This window comes from Eutrema salsugineum, unplaced genomic scaffold, assembly GCF_000478725.1.
Source record: "Eutrema salsugineum unplaced genomic scaffold, Eutsalg1_0 scaffold_6, whole genome shotgun sequence".
NCBI lineage: Eukaryota > Viridiplantae > Streptophyta > Magnoliopsida > Brassicales > Brassicaceae > Eutrema > Eutrema salsugineum.
Window position 1 is genome coordinate 1374514 of NW_006256547.1, and position 22415 is coordinate 1396928.

Sequence of the window (22415 nt, forward strand, 5' to 3'; positions counted from 1 at the left end):
TCATTGGAAGTGATAGGATCTCACACTGCTCTCTCGTCCACGAATTCTGATATGAAAGCCAGCCCGTTAAACCTTTTGATTGAGTTGCCACGTGTCGACATCATGGTCACTTGTCTTTTGATTCTCCCGAAACAAAAACAATAATTTTAATTTAAAAAAAAAAAAAAACAAAAATTAGGAAGCCTTCATCGTCTTCTGCCGAACATCTCTAGAAAGTCCTACAAAGTTTTTCTTCCGATCTAGCTTCGATGAATCGATACAATCGCTAGGAATCTGCTGTTTTTGTTTTGATTGATTTTATTTGATCGGTGAAGATTTCTGGAGTTGCTAGTGGAAGTATCTGCCTGGCAGGTGAGTATATTTGGTTGAGTCTCTTGGGGTTTGATTGTTCTTACATTTCGATTGGATTTAATTTGTTCTTATGCTCAGTGATTGAATAGCAGCAGCAGCAGCTGAGAATTTCTCAGATTTGTTTTTTCTTTTTTAGGTTTTTGCATTTAGTGGTTAATTCTCATTGAAATGGGTGTTTTAGTACACTCACGGCTTTCGATTGTAATGAGAAAAGGTCTTTCAACTAAAATATTAATTATTGGTTAACTCGATCTTGCTAGAAATATACTAGCACAAGATGGATGAGCTCTATTTCACTACTTTTTTCTTTTGCTGTGGCCTGTGAGATAAACCATTATTAGGAGTGGAATGGAAATCTGGTTGAGTAGGCAAGTGGGAATGAAAATTTTCTCTTAAATAGGCTTGCTATGAGATTTGACTTTTTGGCTGTAGAACTTGAGTCTACCTTTTGGAATCTTGAATATTAGGAAATGATGTGTGGATTTTAGGGGTTTGGATTAGACTCTTTTCTGATTTCATGGGTTTTGATTCTGAATAAAACATATCGAAGTTTCCCATATGCTGGGCTCCATATATTTATTATTGGAACCTTCTCCAGCTGCTTAATATCTTATGTTTCTTATCCAGAACCGAACTAGTTGTTGGAATTGCATGTTTTGCAATAGAGATGACATATCGGGATAATGTGCATGATTTTAGTGGTGATTAAAGAGTCTTGAAGTTGGGAGGAATGTCGGAGTTGTGCATAGATGAGGTGAGTTGAGTCACAATCGTTTAATTGCATAATTTTTCCTGGAAACCTATCATACGTTGGAGTAGGGCATTCATATGGGTAGAATGTCCCAATTAGCATAGCATATTCTAGACTCAAGGCTCTTTGTGTACTCACATATTAGCTTTGAAAGTCTCTACTCAAGGCTCTATTGTCTAATTCATTTTTCAGTTTGGTGATGTGGTTTGTATGTTTCTTTTGGCTCTGCTGCCATGTTGCTATTCTCATTAAAGTCATCGATAAAAACTCTGGTCGGGGTTACATGCATTTTTCCAAGATTCATGAAAATGATGACTATTGGTGGATGCTCTGAATGACGTGAATGAGATTATGATCTTGACTATGAGCTTTCGTTGTTGCTCTTCTAGTCTTCTTGTCTCTTCTCATGGAAATAATTGTTGGGAATTTCTCACTGCTAGTGGGTTCAAATCTTTTAAAATTGTAAAAGGAAAAGTCAGCCATTTCATATTATACTTCTTCTTATCGGTACCACTTGGATGTGTTCTGTGGCTATCGTAGAATTTTAATTGGTAGCTGAAGTTTTTTTCCTACTTTGTTCAGCTAGACGGTAATATTTCGGATGAATATCATGGGGACGATGATGGTATAGTGCCAGACTCAGCATATGAGGATGGAGGTCCCGTTCTAGTTAGTAGCAGGAAGAAACAAAGACATGAAGATTTGAGTAATGAAATAAACCATCTAAAGAGTAATTCTTTTATCAAGAGGGAGGGCGATATGTTAGGAAGAAATCCATGGCCTGAGAAAAATAGTGGTGGCTCTCCGGTTTCTCGTGATGCGGGATCAGGCAATGATGTTCAGGATATGACATTGGAGGATACAAACATTTCAGATCATGGTTACAACGGTGGACACGTCGAGGTGGTTGAGAATTTCTGCTCTGCGGAACCCATGTTGTGTGACAGTTCCGCTGCAACACATGATGGCGCATATAATTATCCCCTCAACAACATTCCTGATGCTCAAAATAATCTCAGTTTTTTGAATAATGGAGATAAAGAAAGCAATGATCTCTTCTATGGCTGGGGTGACATAGGAAATTTTGAGGATGTGGACAATATGCTTAGGTAACCTTTAGATATTCATTCTGAGAAACTTTCTTAACACATTGGGGGCTTCATCGCTTACAGGACAAACACGATAACACTGTACTGAGCTTACATTTGTTTTTTTTTTTGGACGCTACAGGAGTTGTGATTCAACTTTCGGCTTGGATAGTCTTGACAATGAAGATGACTTGTGTTGGTTCTCTTCTGCTCAGCCAAATGAGGATACAGAAGCTGTGATGACCGATGAGATAAAACCAGAGATAATGTTGGAAAAGCAAAGAACCCCTATGATGCAGGTTGAAGACTTTTTGAACAACAGTGAGACCAACCATGCTGTTGAAGATGAATATGGATATACCGTTGTGACCGGTCCAGCGCAAGGAAAATCATCAGAAAATGTATCTGATACAAGTACACAAAACAAGGATATATTGATGCTCCATGAAGAGGTTAGTCACTTATTTATTTCACAATGTTTGCGGCCTCCAAAGCTCATGCCACCACATTACATGGGATGTTGCCTTGTATGATGACTTTGGCTAGTTACTGCATGTATGGCATATTCTATTAAAATAATGCTGAAGTTTTGGTAGTGTTCCAGCTATTTCATAACTGTGAACTTTTTTTTGGTTTGCAGGCTAATTTTGAAAAGAAGCAGACTGGTCATCTTCATCATCTGGATGGCAAAAGTGATGGGTACTCGGATAACAGTTTTACGTTACAACATAGTGGGATTTCCGGGGAAATAATGGACACAAACCAGTATTACACTCCTTCCGCATTCCAACAGCCAGGTGTTCCATACTCACATTTCAACTGTGAGCAGCCTTCAGATCAAGTATCAGCAAGTGAAATTAAATCTGGTATCAAATCTGAGAACAAATCCAATCCTTCTTCTGCTTCAAATGAGTCATTCACATCAAATCAGGCACAATCTGTCGAGAGCTTACAAGGTCCAACTGTTGATGATCGGTGTAGGAAGGGCTTCGAAAAAACAATTAACTTGCAGCCCGGGAAAAATATGCCTCCTTCTTTTGCTGCAAGTACCAGGAAGAGTAGTAAGACAAACCCAATGGTGTATCCTGATGCTGCTCCTATCCAGAAGATCGGAATTGAGAATGACCACAGAAAAGCTGCAGGTGAATTGGAAACATCAAACACGCAGGAAAGTTCTTGTGTTAGCTCTGTTGTAGATGACATTTCACTGGAAGCAACAAGTTTTCGCCAGCTTCAGCAGGTCATAGAACAGGTACGAGTTATCAATAAATAATGGATGGTTAAGGAAAAGATTTCCAGTGAACTCTGAAGGTGATCGGTAAAAGTTTGCTCTTGCTTTGTGATTGGTATCAAAGTGTGTGTATCTTAGTAAATTTTACGTGTACATTTGTTTACTTGGTTGATGTGCACTTTGCTTGCTTCAGTTGGATGTGAGGACAAAGCTGTGCATAAGAGACAGCTTATACCGATTGGCAAAAAGTGCAGAGCAGAGACATAATTGTATACATCCAGATGGTGGAACTAGACAGGAGAAAGGTGCAGGCTCGCATCTCAAGACTTGTGAAACAGACAAGTAAGCACCAACTGCATACTTCTCCAATGTCTTCATCCTTTATATCTTGTTGCCAACTCATCTTTCAATTCGTGTATATTCTATCTTTGATATCTGTATTTGGTCTCATCCAGGTACGTTGGATTCATGGATATGGAAACTGATACAAACCCGATCGACCGATCCATAGCTCATTTGCTATTTCACAGGCCCTCAGACCCATCTCTTTCATCAGATAACGATGTTCTCTCATATAAATCTCATCCAATGGTAAGTTAAACAAACCCTTAATTCTCACACAGCCATTCAAACTTGCAAACTGTGTCACACAGTGCCTCATTGTAATCATCATTATCTCCACAGATTCCTCAGCCCAATAGTAGTCCGAGCCTGAGGATAGAGAAGCAAGAGGAAACTCCAGAACTTAGAACCGAAACAGAACTTGTAGCAAGTGACAACAAATAATAATTTCAACAAAAAAAGGGGCTCTTTCAGTGCTGAAGCTTTCGAGATATGGTTGTTAACACTAATCTTGATTTTGGCTCACCAAAATTGCTCACTTAGTTACCGAAGTCCTGACTGTTTCTTTCACTAGCATCATGGATTTTGTAACACAGTTGGAAAAACTTTCTGGTTTATATTTTGGTTCGAATGTAATTGTACGCTTGGTTGCTCGAACCGGGTCTTGAGACATGTTCTTTGCCTTTGTAATATGTTCAACTTAAGTAGAGGAAAAAGGAAGTAGAGTTACGTTGCCACTGTAAATAAAGATGTTAGTTTTTTTTTGGTTTTTGGCGTGCTACAAATAATTATGTTGCGAATTTGCTTCACCTGTTTATTAATCAATTACTAATAAACAAGGATTATGATTTCCAATAATGATTTTGTGCTTCTGAAACTTCCAACTTTTGACTCGGAGTTTTGTAGCACTACAAATTCCAGTAGATGTGGATGAAGATCAAACTGTGTCACAAACTTAGTAAAAGGAGAAAAGAAGATTTAAAACACTCTTAATCGAAATGTTGCCTAAGCTGCATCTCGGTTTCACTTTTCCAAGAAGCGTGAGAGGATTGTCCTCTCATTCGTTTGCTCTTCTCTTTATCTTTGATCGTAGAGCCTTTCTTCTTCGCGTCCGAGTCCGGTAATGGCCGGTCACCACAGACCGGGCATACCATTCCTCTCGCGCTTGTATATGTTTTTGGTACGCCGCATTGCAGACACATCCTAAATTTATCAAACAAACAGCTCAGATTGTGCGATTCAGGTTTTACCAAAGAATGAAGAAAAGATAAAGAGTCATTCATACCTCAAGAGATCTGCAGCTTCTTCTGCGTTTGGATTGGTTGCAGTAGATATCCGCTTTTCATCACGCTCTGAAGATGGTGGTGCATCAATATCGCTTCTTACTCTCTCATGGACTCCTACTAGTTGAGGTTTTGCTTCCAAAACAACACCTACAAGGCCAATATGCCTCAGATTTGGATTGAGATATAGCAACGCCTATCTAACAACAGCTCCTTAAACAGAACCGCAAAAACCACAATAGACAGAGATTACAAAACAGGCCTCACAAGCAAAATTAACAATTTACATCTATTTTTCGAGTTACTGATCCATAATACTGTGAACCTAAACCTCAGGATGTGAATTTGGCATTGGCTGCACAACTTTTGTTGATACACAATTCAGCATCATCAAAAGATGAACCTTTTCAAATTCGAAATAATAAAAATGCTACAAAGATGCAAACAAGGTGGATTACCTTTTGGTTTAACTTTCTTCTTTTTGCGGTTAACACGCTGTGCATGCTCTGCATCTCTAGCTGAAGCTTCTTCATCCGCTTCCGTACGGTTGTTCAGAAACTCCGGTGGCCCAGAAATCTGCAATATTCCATAGAAGAAAAACATCATTTACTGTAAGCTTCTCAAGTAACCAAAAAAGTTCATAGACTTGCAAGGCCAACGAAACCTAACAGGTTTCACTATCTGAACAACTCTCTAATGTTTTTAGACCCAGAAATCACTTAGTCCCGAGCTCCCTATAATCGAAAATTTAAGATTTTTTCGTTTCTCCCGGAAAAAAAGACCTAAATTACAATCACAGGAAACTTACGGATCCAAGTAACTTTACATCATCTATCATATAATATCATTCAATTTCACCACGAATCTCCTCAACGAAAACGAAAATTAGATGAATTCTAGAAATAGAAAGTCGAAGAGAATGATGATGACCTGAGAGAAAACGTCGTTAGCTGAAGGAAGGCCGGAGTCTTTAGCAGAGTGGGATGCAGAGAAATCGAACACAGAAGAAGATCCATATCTCTCAACGACATGATCTTCATCTTCCTCGGAGTTCTCGTAATCCCCAATAGTTCTCTCCTCTGCATCTTCTTCTTCTGCAGAAGAATAACCTTGAAGCAGCGTTAAGCTCATGTTTGATGCTCCAAAGATCTGTCTTCTCAAAGAGCCGCAAAACGATAGTAAGAAGGACTTTGTTAATTATCCTTTAGCCCCCTAGAGTCCCTGCAAATCGCATTTCAATCCTCGCTTCAAATACGGCTTAACCTAAACCGGAAAGAGAATCGAGTCTCTGATATACTACTGTACATACAAATACAATTGTATGCCGAATTTTCCGGTTTAGTCGGAAATACTTATTAACCGCTTTGGTCTGCTAGTGCGGCAAAAACCTTGAAATGATAAGAATCTTTCCAAGCTCTCGGTTTACCTCTTTGCTCTCTGCCGCTAAACCTCTTCGCTCCTTCGCTTGCTCATCTTCTCCGACGAGAGAACCACCGCAATGCGCGTCGTTTGCAGAGAAAAAATCTTCCCCGGCGTCAAATTCTCTCAGTTTTACTCCCAAGACTCCGCTGTTCCTTAGACCGCCGTTGCACGCAACTCCTTTGTCGGAGGTTTGGAAATGGCACGACTGGGCGAAAGATCTAGCCTCCTCCGTAGAGGATTCGTCGACCAATTCTGAAGATAGCCTTGATTCTGTCGTTCTCCTCCGTGAGCTCAAATGGCTGATCGAAGACTCGATCGTAGACGATGATCCGGTGATTCACAGAAGAGAAATCGGGGACGATTGCGAGAAGAGTGTGAAATTGAGAGCGTCGTTGGAGGAGCTTTACGATTTATGGCGGCAGAGGATCGAGAAGCGGCGGCCGTTTCAGTACGTCGTCGGATGCGAACACTGGAGAGACCTGGTGGTGTGCGTCGAGGAAGGTGTTCTTATTCCGAGACCGGAGACGGAACTGATCGTCGAAATGGTGGAGGAGCTGGTAACGAGAGATGAATGGTATAAGAAAGGTATTTGGGCTGATCTCGGGACAGGAAGCGGCGCAATTGCGATCGGCGTTGCTAAAGTCTTGGGAAGCCGTGGGAAAGTTATAGCCACAGATCTCAGTCCGGTGGCGATCGCCGTCGCTGGAAACAATGTTCAGAGATACGGCCTTCAGGTCAGTAGATTTTCATGTAAAACAAAACCTAATCGTTTTCTTCAACTTAAGAGAAAGGGAAATGTAATGATGACAAAATCTATCAGTCGTATTCATCCAATTTGTGATCTTTTCAACATCAAAATTTTGTTTATGGATTGAGGATTTGGTAGTCAAGCCAGTAGAATGTGGATTGAAGAATTTCTCCTGCAACATTCTTCAGTTTGATTTATGAAATAGTATCTAAGAGATGATTGATGTAAGGGAAGGATCGTGGTTTTGAAGCCTAACATTCTTCAGTTTTGGTTTTATCCTCACAATGATGGATAGATTTTGCTGTATGCAGGGGATGGTTGAGGTGAGGGAAGGATCTTGGTTCGAGCCATTGAAAGATGTTGAAGGAAAACTTGTGGGGCTAGTCAGTAATCCACCGTATATACCAAGTGGTGACATTCCAGGCCTACAAGCTGAAGTTGGGAGACACGAACCGAAACTTGCTTTGGATGGTGGTATCGATGGGACTGATAGTCTTCTCCATCTCTGTCACGGTGCTTCGCGGATGCTTAAACGCGGTGGCTTTTTCGTTTTCGAGGTACTCTCTTTCTCCAAATCCTTCCGTTTGGGTTTCATGTGAATAATGAAATCCTATTGATTTGTACAATGATGCAGACTAATGGTGAAAAGCAAAGCAAGATGATCGTAGATTACATGACCAATGATCTCAAGGACACTTTCTCTGATCTGAGGATAGTGTCTGATTTTGCTGGAATCGATCGGTTCGTGTCTGGCTTTCGTCTCTGAGTGTTTAACACAAGTCGTCGTGGTCCTACTATTTCCCGATATCTGACCATACGTTGCCTTTATATCGTTGTATCAACGATAGATAATAATTGTTACGGAAGCTTTTTATAATTTTCAAAGAGTCACCGTCATCGGAAAAATTAATGTTAGCTACTCTACTTTTAACTTATCTGCATCATTCATACTTTGGTTTGATCTCTGGTATGCCGCATTTGTATGAATGCTGAATGGATTCGCAGAATGAAGAATGTCATGAAATTCTGAATTTTGATAGTGAAATACTAAAATTGAAAACAGACTTAACAGGCCTCACAAAACTGCATTAGTTGGGCTTTCTCACCGATGCTTAATGTCTTTTTCATTTTCTTATTTTGACCGATGTAGGCATAAAATTTTAAGGTTCCACAAGCCAGCATAAAATTTTGAAACACGCGCCTAATTGAAAAAATCGAAAGAAAGATAACAAAAATTGAGCGCTAAAGGAAATCAAAACAAACGTTTCTCTTTCTCGTCTCTGTTTTTTTCATCTACGCTTCGTTATATATAAACCAATCCAGTCTCTGAGAAATCCCATCATCAACCTTTAACCTCACAAATACACAACTTCTATTTGTTTCGAGAGTTTCATCGCCTAACCAAATGGCTCGTACGAAGCAAACCGCAAGGAAATCAACCGGAGGAAAGGCACCAAGGAAGCAGCTCGCGACGAAGGCGGCGAGGAAATCGGCTCCAGCGACCGGAGGAGTGAAGAAGCCACACAGATTCCGTCCCGGAACAGTGGCACTTAGAGAGATCAGGAAGTATCAGAAGAGCACGGAGCTTCTGATCCGCAAGCTTCCGTTCCAGCGATTGGTTCGAGAGATCGCTCAGGATTTCAAGACAGATCTGCGTTTCCAGAGCAGCGCCGTCGCGGCTCTACAGGAAGCGGCAGAAGCATATCTCGTTGGGCTGTTTGAAGACACTAACCTGTGTGCGATTCACGCTAAGAGAGTTACCATTATGCCAAAGGACATCCAGCTTGCCAGGAGGATCAGAGGCGAGAGAGCTTGATGATTTGCTTCCGTTTTGTCTATGTACATCTTTCTTCTAATTTCCGCTTTCGATTAGGTTTTGCGTTAATGGTGTTCGATGTATTGCCTTCATGAATCTTATAATCATATATCCTATATATATATATATTTCCTTCTCCATTAATCTCTGAAATGTGATCTGGAAAGTGCTTTCTTACAGTTTGATTAACACAATCTAATTGGTAAAAAACAGTAGCAAACTAAATGGATTTTACATCATAAGATTCGATCGTGTGTTATTAAATCAATTAAGTTATACGTAACATTCTATCATAAAAAAATATTTATCTAGTTTTGAAAACAAATATATTCATTTTTAAAAAGACATTAAAAATACGTTTTTTATGTCATTTCTATCACTCTCTATTTAACGGTTTTATTTATGTCAATCAATCTAATCACGTGTTTTAGCGTCTATTACTCTATTGATTATCATAATTACCAATTTAACCTTCTCGCCGCGTTTCTTCTTTAGTTTCTCTATCCCAATCATCTCTCTTTTTATCTGTCTCCCACAGATCTTTATATATCAGCTTCAAGATCTCTTTGACAACAACACAGAAACACCTCAACGAGAGCCACAACAAATCCGTCTTCTTCTTCCTCCTGGTGCGTCGATTCTCGACCTTGATTTAAATAGAACTTCTCTTTCTTCTCCATAGGTTTTGTATCTTCTTCTTATCTCGATGATCTTCGATTGTATTCTCTGATTCTCTACATCGTTATGTCTTTTTTCAATTTCGGAACGCTGGAATCTGATTGTTTATCGCTAGGCTTTGATTTGGTGTATCTCTGAAATGAATCTGATTTTGATCGGGTTTGATTGTATCTGATTCGCCGTAGGTTTTTGTGATCTGATCGTATTGGCTTTGTTTAGGTGAATTTCTGGGTTTATGCACATTGCATTGTGGAGATCTGACTTAAATGGCTGATTTTGATTTCAATCTGGAAATTGATTTAGATTAGTCGTAGAATACAAACTCTGAAGCTTCTACTACGTTCATATATATTCACATCTCTATAAAATCGGGATGCTATATTGTTTACATATATAGAGATCTTCTTAAACGCAAAACCCGATAAGTCTTGTTTGCTTTGATTGAAGAAACCAATATGTATATAGTCGTTGAGATAAAGCTTGGAGGCTTTGCATATTTCTATACACTTGTTTTTTCCTTATAAGTTAGGATTTTGTGTTAGGCTGCCTCGATTATTACAGGTAGTTCATAGTTGGCTCAATAGTGCTCTTGACCAGTACAATACTACACTTTACAGAACAGTCCCTTTAGTCACAGGATTGTGGAACTAGTATCGAATAGGAAGCCTATCATTTGATTAATTAGCTTCCCTTTTTCGATATTTTGTCTTTGTTGGTCAACCTTCGAGTCTGCTTTTCGTTATTGGTTCATGAATTGTGTATATTTAGTGAAGTAATGTTGTATTACAACTAGTGCAGCATTGTTTTGGGGTCTTTGGTGGCGTTGAGACGTCAAAATGTCTAGCGTAGATGATTTGAAAGAGCAACCAGTAGAAGGAAACCTCAACAACGAGGCAGAAAAGTCAATGCCATCATTAGCGCAGGAGGTTCCCATCTAATCTAGATAATGATCAAATACCGTAATTAATACGATACCATGATCTAACTCTCTCTTGAATTGCATTTGTGTAGGAAGCTGTTGTAAAGCAGAAGTATGGAGGGCTTATGCCAAAGAAACCACCTCTCATTTCCAAGGTAGGGTACTTATCTGGTCTTAATGAGATTTTGGGTTTTCACTCGGTTTATCCGAAATGCGGTTATATATCAGGATCATGAGCGAGCATACTTTGACTCAGCTGATTGGGCTCTTGGAAAGGTAAAAGTCCTAGAACTTTGATTCCATTCCACAGTGTGTTGTTTCATTTGGGGTTTTCAAATATAAGTTGTCGCTAATGGTCCCAGTCTCATGGTGTTTACTCTAATGTCGTCTTTAACAGCAAGGTGTTGCGAAGCCAAAGGGACCCCTCGAAGCTCTTCGTCCCAAGTTGCAGGTAAATGAGCTTGAACCATGTTTCCAGCTTATTCTAGTGGTCTGTATCTGATTTGAAGATCTTGTCCCGCTTTTGCAGCCAACGCAGCAACAAACGCGATACAGGAAGTCTCCATGTGCTCCATCTGAAGGCGGTGAAGGTAAATTTTGTCATATTATATATCATCTCCATCTCAAAGCAATTTATAAGACGACTTACTGATCCATCTCTTTGCTCTGATATTATTTACAGATGGAGGAGCTGCTCAGGCCGAAGGAGTTTCCGGCAACGAGGAGTAGAGAGATCTGAGGGAGAGAGAGAGAGAGAGAGAGAGAGAGAGGGAGAGATATGGAAACTCTTGTGTAAGAACTCTGTTATAATCGGATATTTTATGTCCATTTGAAACAACAGATGTTGTTTTCATTAAATCTCAACTTAATCGCATAGCATCTCCAAGTTCAAATTATAGTTTACCCTTTTGGTCTGGAATCTCCGGTTATACCTAGCTGATTTTTATGAAAAACATTTGGAATACCTAAATATTGGCCAAACTTTCATCGGATTGGGTAATGTTCATAGTTGGTGTTAAAAAAAAAGAAGTTTATTTTATTTTAACTCGTAACTATAAAATGTTGCTAAACATGCGATGACAATGGAGTCAGAAGGCCAAGTAGTAGAAATTTTTTTCTCTCCAGGCATGTGGAGAAATATGGTTGTAGACTTCTTTCTCATCTAATCTTAAAACCTTCAGATAATGATTAACAACCTACGAAAATGGTAATGTTTTATCTACTCGTTAGTTTATCTATGTTATTTTTCCTTGTCTTGTACTATTGTTAATTTATTTATTGTTATTTCTTTGTAAGTATTGCCATTGATGTTGGTTTAATAATATGTCGTTACAGCACAGATGACGACTGACGAGGGTGAAAATGTTATACTAAATTCATCTCAAAGTTCTAAAATGGAGTATATCTAACTACCATTTAGATGGTTGACGACCAAAAAAACTACCATTTTGATGGTTGACGACAAAAAAAAATACCATTTAGACGATCACTGCATGATCTGTAAATTCCAATATTTTATTTTTAGATATTTTAACTCTGTAAGTGTTTGTTTCAAATAGATTAATGTTTTTGGATTGTTCTTATTAATTATTTAATTTTGCGAGCTACGTCATTTAACAAACGATTAGAGAATATGAATTTCAATTGATACTGATAAATGAATTGAGCTGAGCTAACTCATGGAATATTTTATCATGATGAGTTGAATCGAGTAATTATCTCATTTTGAAACCTCTGGATATACACATACTAGAGGAATCGGAGTCTATGAAAAGAGAGCATCTCAAGCAAACTGATTTTGCAGAGGTTCTAAACACACATATAGTATTTTTATGTAGTATTCTTGTACGTCGTCGACAAAAAAAAAATGTAGTATTCTTGTACTAACCTAGCTAAAACAAATGTCTTTTACCTAACCTAGCTAATACTAATTGTTTGAAGGATATGTATAATCGGAATAGTATAAACATTTTTTCCCCCTTAAAAAAAATTCACATATTTCATCAATTTGGCTGAATAAAAGAAAAAAAAAACAGTTTTCCGCACAAAGAATGAGAAGTCAAACTTATATTTTTTTAAAAAAAAAAAAACGTTAACCAATACAAACACGTACGTTTGCAAATTTCAATAGCTAATTATTTGTAAAAATAATTTTAAAATTGTAGTAGTTATTTGTCAATATATATAAATCCAAATTATTGTTACGTATACAGGCATACACGAATTGTGTGTTTATTGGAATTTCAAACACTTGACATCACAAGAAAAAAAAGAGCGATGATAGAAACCGGAAGATAAGGAAGATTTCAAATTTGGTTGGATATGGAAAAGTCGGTGAACTTTAACCGGAGATAGTTCCAAAAATATACCACTAATTGCCGGATTCCGCAGTCGGTTTCCGACTCATCTTGTGATGATTTTGCTAAAAAGTCAGCTTCCCAAACATTATCACTATTCTTAATTATTGTATTTTTATCTTCTATAACCATAAACTAAAGTCTTCTTCTCTCATATATGTATTGGTAAAACTTTATGCCCACCCCGAATCCCAGATTATCCGGAAAGACGTAGGGAAAAGACATATAAGTTATATATATACGACTCAATGTAACATTTAGATGTCGCTTAAGATGCATATACAAACGTCGAAAAACCGTAGTTTCAAAGAACCATGAGCATTGGTCATGATCTCGATCTTATTTATTTGATTGAAAAAATAATATCGTCAAATAAAAAACAACTAGTATAACCACATAAAGATCAGAGTTCATAGGGATTGCTTGACAAATAAAGCTCGCAAATTTTCCTGATGATATATGATCTAGATCAGATATATTATCATATAAGGTCAGCGGTCGTAACTCTGACGAATAGACTAATTGGGTTCGATAGCAAAAATATACTTAATTTTTTTTTTACTTTCTTTGTTCAGAATTATTTGATGTTTTAGAAGGTTTTTTTTGTTTAGAATTATTTGATGTTCTCACTTTTCAATGCAAAATTTAATGAATTTTTATAGTTTTTGACCTTTTATATTTTGCAGATTGTCTTCTTATTGGCTGAATGATATTTAAATAGATTATAAATAATATTTTTAGTATAGGAAAAATAAAAATTAAATAAATCCTTAAACTGTATGCAAAAACTTTAAACATCAAATAATTCTGAACAGAGAGAATATTAAAGATACTTAATTTCGATCTAGCTTAATTTGATTATCTGATTCTTCGTGTAATCTACGTGTTTCTATATTAAATGTAACTCGAGCAATGTTTAAATCAGTATAGTACTCGTCTTTGGAAAAAATTACGTAATTTTTTTTTTTTGGTTAACAAGAAAGTTCCAAATTTTTGTTCTTTTATCTTTTCGGTCCACGGTCAACACTTGATAAACATGTTAAGATATGTAATTCAATTTTTCTTCACCGAAAACTCGAATTCGGGAGCAATAATTTAACCTCTCAGAAAAGGAATCCTTGCTAACCAAATGAGGTTCCTAATTTGTAACATAAAAGATAAATATTGGGTATATTGCGTCCCTTTGCTTCTATTGTCAATTTTTTCTGCTTAAAAAAAATGATATATATGAGTTCATTAATCTTTCTTTTGATTATTGCACTACAAAATATCACATATTCTACAGTTTCCAAAATATATTGGTAAAACAATCAACATTTAAGAAATGTATGTGAATCTCAACCAAAAGTTAATAATTCTTATAACGATTTTTCTTACAAAATAATTATCTTAATTATCATTAAAAAAGATTAGTAGGTAGCTAACTTATATCTAACTTAAATTATAAAATTCAAAAATCCACAACTGGAGTATAATATATAACGAACCAGGATATAAGTAATTTCATTAATTGCCACTACTTTAAATACTCCTTGTAAACCATTGGATATTTTTCGTATTGAACACCACTTGGCAGACTTGTCCACTTTGTTAAGAAATATGGTGTTCGTTCTATTCCTCTAATTGATAGATACCTACTAAAAGTGGATGTATTATAAATTTCTCTAATACAAACAATTCTCCTGATTTATAACAATATATATATATATATGTTTATTCTCTAAAAACCTTATAACAATATTCAAAAGTCCTACGTAAACAAATTTTCTATTACTAAATATTAATCAATCATGCAAGTTCATAGAATGATGAAAACGAACAAATCCAAATCCAAAAGAAAAAGCTTTTGAAGTCAACGAGTGGACACCGCACTGGCCAAACAACACGCGCTTTCGGAGTTTTGAATCTCTTACAAACGATGTCGTTTTATCTAATCCACACAACGTTTTATTTAATCCACACAAACACTATAGCCGGTTTCATTGACCCATGTACAGGTCATTCTTTGACTTGTCAATCTCCTTTATAAATAGTAGTCTAGAGCGAACTAACTTTATACTCACTAAACTTAAATTCTCTTACGTGATCTTCTATAAACCCTAAAATATAAACATACAAGATCATGAGTTTGATTAGATCATTATGCCTATTCAGTACTTTCCTTAGCTGTATTGTGATCTCGGTCCATGGCCAAGCTGCAGCGAGGCCTGGTCTTGGTGGTACGAGGATTGGGTTTTACTCGACCACGTGTCCTAACGCTGAAACCATTGTCCGAAACGCCGTGACATCTGGTTTCAGCGCTAACCCAAGAATCGCACCCGGAATACTAAGAATGCATTTCCACGACTGCTTCGTCCAAGGTTGTGACGGTTCGGTCCTTATCTCGGGAACTAACACTGAGAGAACTGCCGGTCCGAACCTCAATCTCCGTGGATTTGAAGTCATAGACAACGCCAAAACGCAGCTCGAAGCTGCCTGCCCTGGAGTCGTCTCTTGTGCTGATATTTTAGCTTTAGCCGCCCGTGACTCCGTCGTCCTCGTAAGTCATAAATAATTAGTATATTAACATGCATTTAGAATATTTTTTTTGTTAGCAACGTTTTTACGTGCATGGGTTGATTTGCATGCAGACGAGAGGAATAAATTGGCAAGTACCAACCGGACGTAGAGATGGTCGAGTTTCTCGGGCTTCGGACACTAACAATCTCCCTGGTCCCGGTGACTCCGTCGCCGTTCAACAACAGAAATTCTCGGCTTTGGGACTCAATACCCGCGAACTCGTCGTCCTCGCCGGTCAGTATAGTTACACAATATTCAAGACCTTTATTTAATCAAGAAACTCTTCATGACTAATGTGAAATACTTGAAATACCCTACGTTTAACACCTAAAGGTCCTAAACCACTTAAGGACTAATTTTCACCCGAATTCATCCATTTTAATTAATTTGTCGGAGTAATTTAAACATTTATTCGAAAACATGGAAAATCTGATTTGCAAATTTTTTTATAAAATGGATAATTATTAATAACAACATAAACTAAAACAATTATATAATACAACAGGAGGACACACGATCGGAACTGCAGGATGCGGTGTATTCAGGAACAGGCTATTTAATAGCACCGCAGGCCCAGCGGATCCAACCATCGACCCGACATTTTTAGCACAGCTTCAGACACAATGTCCCCAAAACGGTGATGCCACAGTCCGCGTTGATCTCGACACCGGAAGTGGAACCACTTTCGACACTTCCTACTTCAACAACCTAAGCCGTGGCCGTGGAGTCCTCCAATCCGATCAGGTCCTTTGGACCAACCCAGCCACTAGACCCATTGTGCAACAGTTGATGAGTCCTAGAAGCACTTTCAACGCTGAGTTTGCGAGGGCAATGGTCAGAATGAGTAATATCGGTGTGCTTACGGGGGCTAATGGGGAAATTCGTAGGGTTTGCTCCGCGGTTAATTAATTAACCGATTAAAATCAGTGGTTAGCATGATGTTAAACTTTCATGGCTGGCTAAGTACTTGTTTCGAGTGAAATTTTAGTTTCAATAATAAATAATCCAATAGAAAACGACATAAAGAAAAACCCAAAAGTGGGTTGATGAAATTGTATCTATAAGGTGTTTTGTATTCGATTTCTTTTGGCTTTACCTTGGTTGATTCATAAAAATAATAGAATGAGTTAATTTGGTCATACTTTTGCTTCTTATGTTGTATAATTTATATGCTAGAAAAACATTTTAATTTCGTCATACGTTGAGTGAAAGGCGTCCTTTGCATAACTTCTTCTGCCGTTATGCTTTAATGCAATTTGCACGACGACCGTTATGAATTTATTTGCATAAAATATCATTGCATTCATAGCGGTGCAAATACATATAATATAATTTAATTGAAAGTGCACAAAATGGAGTTTTCGGACAATATAAATGTTTACTTTTTTTTCAATACATGTTTACTTGAAAATAACTCTTTTACAATACATCAAATGATTCGTTAATTATATCATGTACCAATTTTAATCAAAGTAAAAAAAAAATGAGATACTTGAAGACTTTTTTTGCTGACAAAATAAGTTTAAACGTATTAATATACCTGTGGTATGAAGATGGACTGAGAACATGGTTCTCTAGAAGACAAAGTCAAGGACAGTTGTTCTCTGTAACTTAAGTTCAATTTTTTTTATTTAAGTTGTAAAAATGTTATTTTTACTTTTGAGTATAATTCAAAAATAATAACAATATATACCTAAGTAATACTTCATAATGAGTCAATACAAAAAAAAAAAAAAAGAGAGAGAGAGAGCTAGAGACCAAGAGATCTTATATAATTTATAATCAGGCAAAACTTATCTTAAATTTTTCACTTTATTTTTCCCCGTGCGAATGTTTCAATGAACTTTGGCAATCCTATATAGGCTATTAGAGTTAATACTTAATATGGTGCATGTACGCGTATTAAGTTTGAATATATACACAAAGTGAATGTATAAGCTGTATTGATTTAGACAGAGGAATGAGCAAACAATTCTTTTCACACTTCACAGAACTAATTAGATTTTGAATTGATGCCTTCTTCACGATATTTTTAAAAAGCGAGTTGGATAACTTGAGAAGGTAATATTTTCAAGTCAAATAATCTACATATATGATATATGTATCAGTTGAGATGAGCTATATATTTTTAATTTAACCTTGTATATTTTTATTTGATCGCATGATATTATTTGCCAGTACTCTTTAAATTTAAATTATCAATTTTTATAAAAATATATAAACATGGACTGATGAAAAAAAAACAAAAAACTGGTTTTTCCTTGATCGATCACCATAGATCTGATTAAACTGACTATATATATAAATATGGTCGAATTTTACAAACACTGTTTACAGGATCAAGATAAGAAAATCATATATATAAATAAAAAGTCATTATATATATACGCCTGAAATTGCATATTTCTGTAGGTTCTATGCATGGTTAGCAATTTAGCATAACCTTGAGTCCAAATTTCTCTGTTTAAAAATAATAACGTAACATGGCGTGGCTCACGCGTCTTGTCAATTTGTGATTCGACTCGACATCTCCGAAACATTCTGAGTAGAAGACAACATCCGTGTAAAACGTCTATTATTTCAACGATTCCATTTATATTCTATTGTTTTCTATTTCCGTCCAATAATGGTGAAAAGGAAAATAAAAAAATAAAGAACGACACAATCCAATCGAGTCATCATCTCCACCACGGCACCACCACCACCGTTTAATTCATTATTTTCAGTAGTTACACATTACATATTTTGATCAAAGTTAGAATTCTTATGAAGATTGGTTTCCTCAACAAATGTTTTATCATGTGACCAGCATCGATCATCGACACCATTCTACAGTTTTTATAAACAAGATAACAAAACTACTAAGACAAAAGATGAACAATATCGATTAGAATTACAACCATATTAGGTTTCCGGATGGGACTAAAAATCCAAGACAAGTCATGGCATCCTATTTATTATCACTTTTTCTAATATCATATTTCTATAATGAAGCTTTAAAATTAGAGAGAAAAAAAAAAGAATACACTGAGAAGATTATCCATCGATTAAAAAATTAGAGAAGATTATCCAGAGAATGTACTTTTTGGGTAATTTAAATGATTGTGTGGGTTTGAAAATAATATTAATGATTTTGTAAGTGCTCTGATAATTGACGTTCAAAAACCGTCCTGGCATGCATTCGTGCAAAGAAAAGCGCGTGAAAATAACAAAAATACTTTTGAAATAATTACCACAGAAAATGGCAGAAATTCCGTCTTATTCATACTTTTCTATTTGTTTAATTTTTTGTAAAATAGTTTGAATTGAAGAATTAATATGGTAGATATAATTAAAACATATTATTCATAATACTTTATTTTCCTTATAGATCCTTCCCAAGAAGGACATTATTTGAGTTACAGTGTTCCCCAGCACGACTTACAGATAAAGGTGTAGTTTATTCCATAGACAAACATTCGCTATCAAACCAAACTCAAGAGTTTAATATTTCTCTATTTAATAAAAGGTGTCCCAGTCTGGTCAAAATATCCAGATTTGTTAATTCTTATGTGTTGCGTCTTAAATAACGCATTGTGACTATATTTGTTAAGAAATGCATTGATGAAATGATTTAAATATTTTACGAATTTAGGTTTATGTAATTAAAACATTAATGATATATAGCTCTAATCAGCAAACCAGTGCAAAATTAAATTAATTTTCTTACTGCTACTTTTATCGTCAAATGTTGCCACTTATTTGATCAATGATTGATAACATTTGAAGTGGTACGATCTTACTAATTAAATTGATAGTTCAAATATATTAATTTGTATCTAGACACTAGATGTAAATAAATAAACTTGGACATATATATATATATATATATATATATATATAAACGTTGATGTCTATTGTTCGTAACATAACTAAATCACTAACCACTCTTTGTTAAGGTTCAACTAATACTAATGGTTTTCCAAAACTATCTATAAAGCCAATAGCCAAAAAAAATAAAAAAAACACACACACACACACAAAACAAAGAAGAAAATCACAAATCTACATGTAGGTAGTTTGGTACATACACGGACCATATTCAAATCTATAATAGAAAAGTTATAATTTTACTTGTAAAGCGTAGCTCCAATAAGTTAATGCGTAGCCCGGCATTGCTTACTCATTTAACCCAACGAATCTGTTACTATTTTACACTATAAATACATACAAAAAAATCTCAAACTTTACAACTCAACATATCAATAGTGTATTACTAAATAGAAACTATAAAATGGGAAGTGTTACTAGTTTGAATCCCCGCTACGTTCTATTACCGTTACTCCTTGTCCTAGCCGCAACTGCAACCACAAAGGCGAACGCATTCCTCCCGAGGCCACGGATCGGGTATTACGGTAGTGCATGCTGGAATGTAGAATCGATAGTGCGGTCCGTTGTACAGTCTAACTTTATTACAAATCCAGCCAATGCACCGGGCATTTTGCGTATGCATTTTCATGATTGTTTCGTTCAAGGCTGCGACGGGTCCGTTCTCCTGGACGGACCTAACTCTGAGAGAACCGCGATTCCGAATCTATCGCTGAGAGGGTTTAATGTCATCGAAGAAGCTAAAACTCAGCTTGAGATCGCTTGTCCTCGAACAGTCTCTTGTGCTGATATTCTCGCGCTAGCTGCACGTGACTTCGTCGTTCTGGTATAACCTATACTCTTTTTATTTTTTTTTATTATTATTTTTTTGTTGTAAGTCTATTTATTGATTTTAAATTTACGTAATTAAATGGAAGTTTAATATACGCATATATAGACCGGTGGACCATGGTGGCCAGTTCCATTGGGACGACTCGATGGCCGGGTTTCACTAGCCTCGAATGTCGATCTGCCTGAACCTACCGACTCCGTTGAGGTGCAGAAGCAGAGGTTCGCCGCAAAAAATCTTAACACCCAAGATCTCGTTGTCCTTGCTGGTACGTAAATCAATTTAGATTTAAGCATCGATTTTTACTACCATAGCTCATTTGCCATTTTGTTTTTATATGTGAACTTTTTTTCTTAGAAATTTCTGCAAAATATACACGTGAATAACAAACACATACTAGTTGTTTACGTCTATACAATTTCATGAACAAGTTTTGGTGTAATTTTTGAATTTTTAAAAATCAATGAATTTTGAATATGTACACTCATGAAAGTAGAAATTTCTTTATTAAATTATTTTTTTCTTTCAAACTTTCAGAAATAAAAAAAAACTCCGAATATAACTTTACCAAACGTGTGTCAATTGATCTATCGTAGCATGGTATAGATTTCTTGCTTCCTTTCAATATATTACAAATTACATCACTTGAAATGATCTCGAGTTGCCTTGTAATTGACATAGAGGGTTTTGGTATATAACAGCCGGACACACGATAGGAACGGTCGGGTGTGGTGTGTTTAGAGACAGGTTCTTCAACTACAACAACACTGGAAGTCCTGACCCAACCATAAACCCAAGTTTCATCCCTCAGATCCAATCTCAGTGTCCTCTCAACGGCAACCCCGCTACTCGTGTCGCGCTGGACACGGGAAGTGAAGGCCAGTTCGACACTTCGTACCTCAACAACTTGAGGTTTGGTCGAGGTGTCCTCGAGTCTGATCAGGTCCTATGGAATAACCCCGAGACTCGGCCCATCGTGGAAAGGTTGTTAGGAATACGGTTTCCGTTTCTGTTGTTCGGACCCGAGTTTGCTAGGTCGATGTATAAGATGAGTCTGATTCAGGTCAAGACGGGTTTGGATGGGGAGATTCGTAGGGTTTGTTCTGCGGTTAATCCTTAAAATATAGAATCAACTAATATGATGATGATATATAAAGTAATGAATAAAAATGGAGATTATATAATCCAATAGTCTCTCCAGATTTCTAAGAATAACTTAAAAAAGTAACTAATAAATCGGGTTAGCATTTTTATGATGATTCGGTTTTAGGTGTGAAAATTATGTGTTAAATTACGTCGATGTGAGTGTGAGGAAATAACGCAACAAGTTTTTAAATCACTCAGAAGAAGCTATGTGTATCCTCTTTGCTTATTTAGTTGTATTTATGTATATATTTATCGTCTTATATAGTTAGTTATATATACATATAAGAATAGAGAAACCATATAGTATAATTAATTATGCAAATTTATTTTGAAATGACGGAGCATATAGGTACTATATAGATACAAATGTATATATACAGAGTACAGTGAGTAGCAAATTCATTAAATAACATACCAATTGAGTTTACATAAAAACAGTAATTTTCAGTTCGATGTAATGATTTTTAAGATGACTTTTTTCTTAAGATCAAACTACCGTTCAAATTTTGTAAAATACTAGCTGGTGTCTAATTTCCGATTAAAAAATTTGGTGACTAGTTAAGGCAAAAAAAATGTCATATATAGGTAGTCGATGGTGAATGAATTTTCATCTTTTCTCTTTTTGTTTTCTTAAGTTTGGAAAATTAATCTGTTTAAGTGGACCGATAGTACAAAATTTAAATTATTTCTAAAAAAGTTTCATTAATTACATTATTTATACAGTTTTCCCGTATAAAATTATCTTTCTTAAAGTTGAAACATGAATTTTGATATTCTTCACACAAAAAAACGTGAATTTTGACTCTTTTCTCTCTCTTTTTTTTTCTCTTTTTTTTTAATCTCCAACTTTAAATGAAAACAAATTAAATTGAATATGACTTAAAAAGTAAAATTTAAAAATACGTGAAGTCAATAAAGATTGAATTTTTGTTTAAAAAATATAGGTTTAATGAATCAGTTTGAATTCACTGTACAAAAATGAATCTAATCATTGGAGCAAAATGATTCATGGAATAATATTAGTAAGA

The 22415-nt window shown here is 36.1% G+C and overlaps 7 protein-coding genes across 10 annotated transcripts; 6 read left to right on the plus strand and 1 right to left on the minus strand.

Annotated features, from left to right (window-relative positions):
• Positions 1-153: 153 nt before the first annotated feature.
• LOC18012678 (protein LNK1) lies at positions 154-4528 on the plus strand. 3 transcript variants are annotated; one of them, XM_006394129.2, is made up of 8 exons: positions 165-351; positions 979-1105; positions 1685-2211; positions 2333-2642; positions 2831-3442; positions 3615-3763; positions 3877-4012; positions 4106-4528. In XM_006394129.2, exons 2-8 carry the CDS (start codon positions 1082-1084, stop codon positions 4205-4207), a joined length of 1860 nt encoding a protein of 619 aa, XP_006394191.1. In that variant the 5' UTR covers positions 165-351; positions 979-1081; the 3' UTR covers positions 4208-4528. The 3 variants fall into 3 exon arrangements, with proteins under 3 accessions (XP_024006900.1, XP_006394191.1, XP_024006901.1); XM_024151132.1 differs by lacking the exon at positions 979-1105 and having other exon boundaries at positions 154-351; XM_024151133.1 differs by lacking the exon at positions 165-351 and having other exon boundaries at positions 1689-2211.
• Positions 4529-4592: 64 nt separating this feature from the next.
• On the minus strand, positions 4593-6246 carry LOC18013256. The gene is made up of 4 exons (XM_006394130.2): positions 5977-6246; positions 5505-5622; positions 5049-5196; positions 4593-4966 (listed from the first exon to the last, which is right to left on the minus strand). Exons 1-4 carry the CDS (start codon positions 6175-6177, stop codon positions 4753-4755), a joined length of 681 nt encoding a protein of 226 aa, XP_006394192.1. The 5' UTR covers positions 6178-6246; the 3' UTR covers positions 4593-4752.
• Positions 6247-6440: 194 nt separating this feature from the next.
• Positions 6441-8147, plus strand: LOC18013302 (release factor glutamine methyltransferase). The gene is made up of 3 exons (XM_006394131.2): positions 6441-7202; positions 7528-7773; positions 7851-8147. The coding sequence occupies exons 1-3, from the start codon at positions 6441-6443 to the stop codon at positions 7980-7982; spliced, it is 1140 nt and encodes a 379-aa protein (XP_006394193.1). The 3' UTR covers positions 7983-8147.
• A 410-nt stretch (positions 8148-8557) lies between these two features.
• Positions 8558-9167, plus strand: LOC18012792 (histone H3.2). The gene has a single exon (XM_006394132.2). It carries the CDS (start codon positions 8622-8624, stop codon positions 9030-9032), a length of 411 nt encoding a protein of 136 aa, XP_006394194.1. The 5' UTR covers positions 8558-8621; the 3' UTR covers positions 9033-9167.
• Positions 9168-9510: 343 nt separating this feature from the next.
• Positions 9511-11527, plus strand: LOC18012793. Of its 2 annotated transcripts, none has more exons than XM_006394136.2 (7): positions 9511-9661; positions 10509-10636; positions 10722-10784; positions 10858-10905; positions 11027-11080; positions 11159-11219; positions 11312-11527. In XM_006394136.2, the coding sequence occupies exons 2-7, from the start codon at positions 10547-10549 to the stop codon at positions 11356-11358; spliced, it is 363 nt and encodes a 120-aa protein (XP_006394198.1). In that variant the 5' UTR covers positions 9511-9661; positions 10509-10546; the 3' UTR covers positions 11359-11527. The 2 variants fall into 2 exon arrangements, with proteins under 2 accessions (XP_006394198.1, XP_006394196.1); XM_006394134.2 differs by having other exon boundaries at positions 9590-9714.
• A 3514-nt stretch (positions 11528-15041) lies between these two features.
• On the plus strand, positions 15042-16742 carry LOC18012794 (peroxidase 71). Its single transcript, XM_006394137.2, has 3 exons — positions 15042-15525; positions 15617-15779; positions 16051-16742. Exons 1-3 carry the CDS (start codon positions 15109-15111, stop codon positions 16452-16454), a joined length of 984 nt encoding a protein of 327 aa, XP_006394199.1. The 5' UTR covers positions 15042-15108; the 3' UTR covers positions 16455-16742.
• A 3040-nt stretch (positions 16743-19782) lies between these two features.
• LOC18011630 (peroxidase 70) lies at positions 19783-21560 on the plus strand. Its single transcript, XM_006394138.2, has 3 exons — positions 19783-20238; positions 20350-20509; positions 20943-21560. The coding sequence occupies exons 1-3, from the start codon at positions 19819-19821 to the stop codon at positions 21359-21361; spliced, it is 999 nt and encodes a 332-aa protein (XP_006394200.1). The 5' UTR covers positions 19783-19818; the 3' UTR covers positions 21362-21560.
• The last annotated feature ends 855 nt before the right edge of the window (positions 21561-22415 follow it).

Coding starts and splice junctions, on each gene's coding strand:
- LOC18012678 (XM_006394129.2), top strand. CDS start 1,082: ATGTCGGAGTTGTGCATAGATGAG. Junction 2,212..2,332: donor GATGTGGACAATATGCTTAG/GTAACCTTTAGA, acceptor TGGACGCTACAG/GAGTTGTGATTCAACTTTCG. Junction 2,643..2,830: donor TATTGATGCTCCATGAAGAG/GTTAGTCACTTA, acceptor TTTGGTTTGCAG/GCTAATTTTGAAAAGAAGCA.
- LOC18013256 (XM_006394130.2), bottom strand. CDS start 6,177: ATGAGCTTAACGCTGCTTCAAGGTTATTCTTCTGCAGAAGAAGAAGAT. Junction 5,197..5,504: donor GAAGAAAGTTAAACCAAAAG/GTAATCCACCTT, acceptor TTGGCCTTGTAG/GTGTTGTTTTGGAAGCAAAA. Junction 4,967..5,048: donor GAAGCTGCAGATCTCTTGAG/GTATGAATGACT, acceptor TGATAAATTTAG/GATGTGTCTGCAATGCGGCG.
- LOC18013302 (XM_006394131.2), top strand. CDS start 6,441: ATGATAAGAATCTTTCCAAGCTCTCGGTTTACCTCTTTGCTCTCTGCC. Junction 7,203..7,527: donor TTCAGAGATACGGCCTTCAG/GTCAGTAGATTT, acceptor TGCTGTATGCAG/GGGATGGTTGAGGTGAGGGA. Junction 7,774..7,850: donor GTGGCTTTTTCGTTTTCGAG/GTACTCTCTTTC, acceptor ACAATGATGCAG/ACTAATGGTGAAAAGCAAAG.
- LOC18012792 (XM_006394132.2), top strand. CDS start 8,622: ATGGCTCGTACGAAGCAAACCGCAAGGAAATCAACCGGAGGAAAGGCA.
- LOC18012793 (XM_006394136.2), top strand. CDS start 10,547: ATGTCTAGCGTAGATGATTTGAAAGAGCAACCAGTAGAAGGAAACCTC. Junction 10,906..11,026: donor CTGATTGGGCTCTTGGAAAG/GTAAAAGTCCTA, acceptor CGTCTTTAACAG/CAAGGTGTTGCGAAGCCAAA. Junction 11,081..11,158: donor CTCTTCGTCCCAAGTTGCAG/GTAAATGAGCTT, acceptor CCGCTTTTGCAG/CCAACGCAGCAACAAACGCG.
- LOC18012794 (XM_006394137.2), top strand. CDS start 15,109: ATGAGTTTGATTAGATCATTATGCCTATTCAGTACTTTCCTTAGCTGT. Junction 15,526..15,616: donor CCCGTGACTCCGTCGTCCTC/GTAAGTCATAAA, acceptor ATTTGCATGCAG/ACGAGAGGAATAAATTGGCA. Junction 15,780..16,050: donor CGAACTCGTCGTCCTCGCCG/GTCAGTATAGTT, acceptor ATAATACAACAG/GAGGACACACGATCGGAACT.
- LOC18011630 (XM_006394138.2), top strand. CDS start 19,819: ATGGGAAGTGTTACTAGTTTGAATCCCCGCTACGTTCTATTACCGTTA. Junction 20,239..20,349: donor CACGTGACTTCGTCGTTCTG/GTATAACCTATA, acceptor ACGCATATATAG/ACCGGTGGACCATGGTGGCC. Junction 20,510..20,942: donor AGATCTCGTTGTCCTTGCTG/GTACGTAAATCA, acceptor GGTATATAACAG/CCGGACACACGATAGGAACG.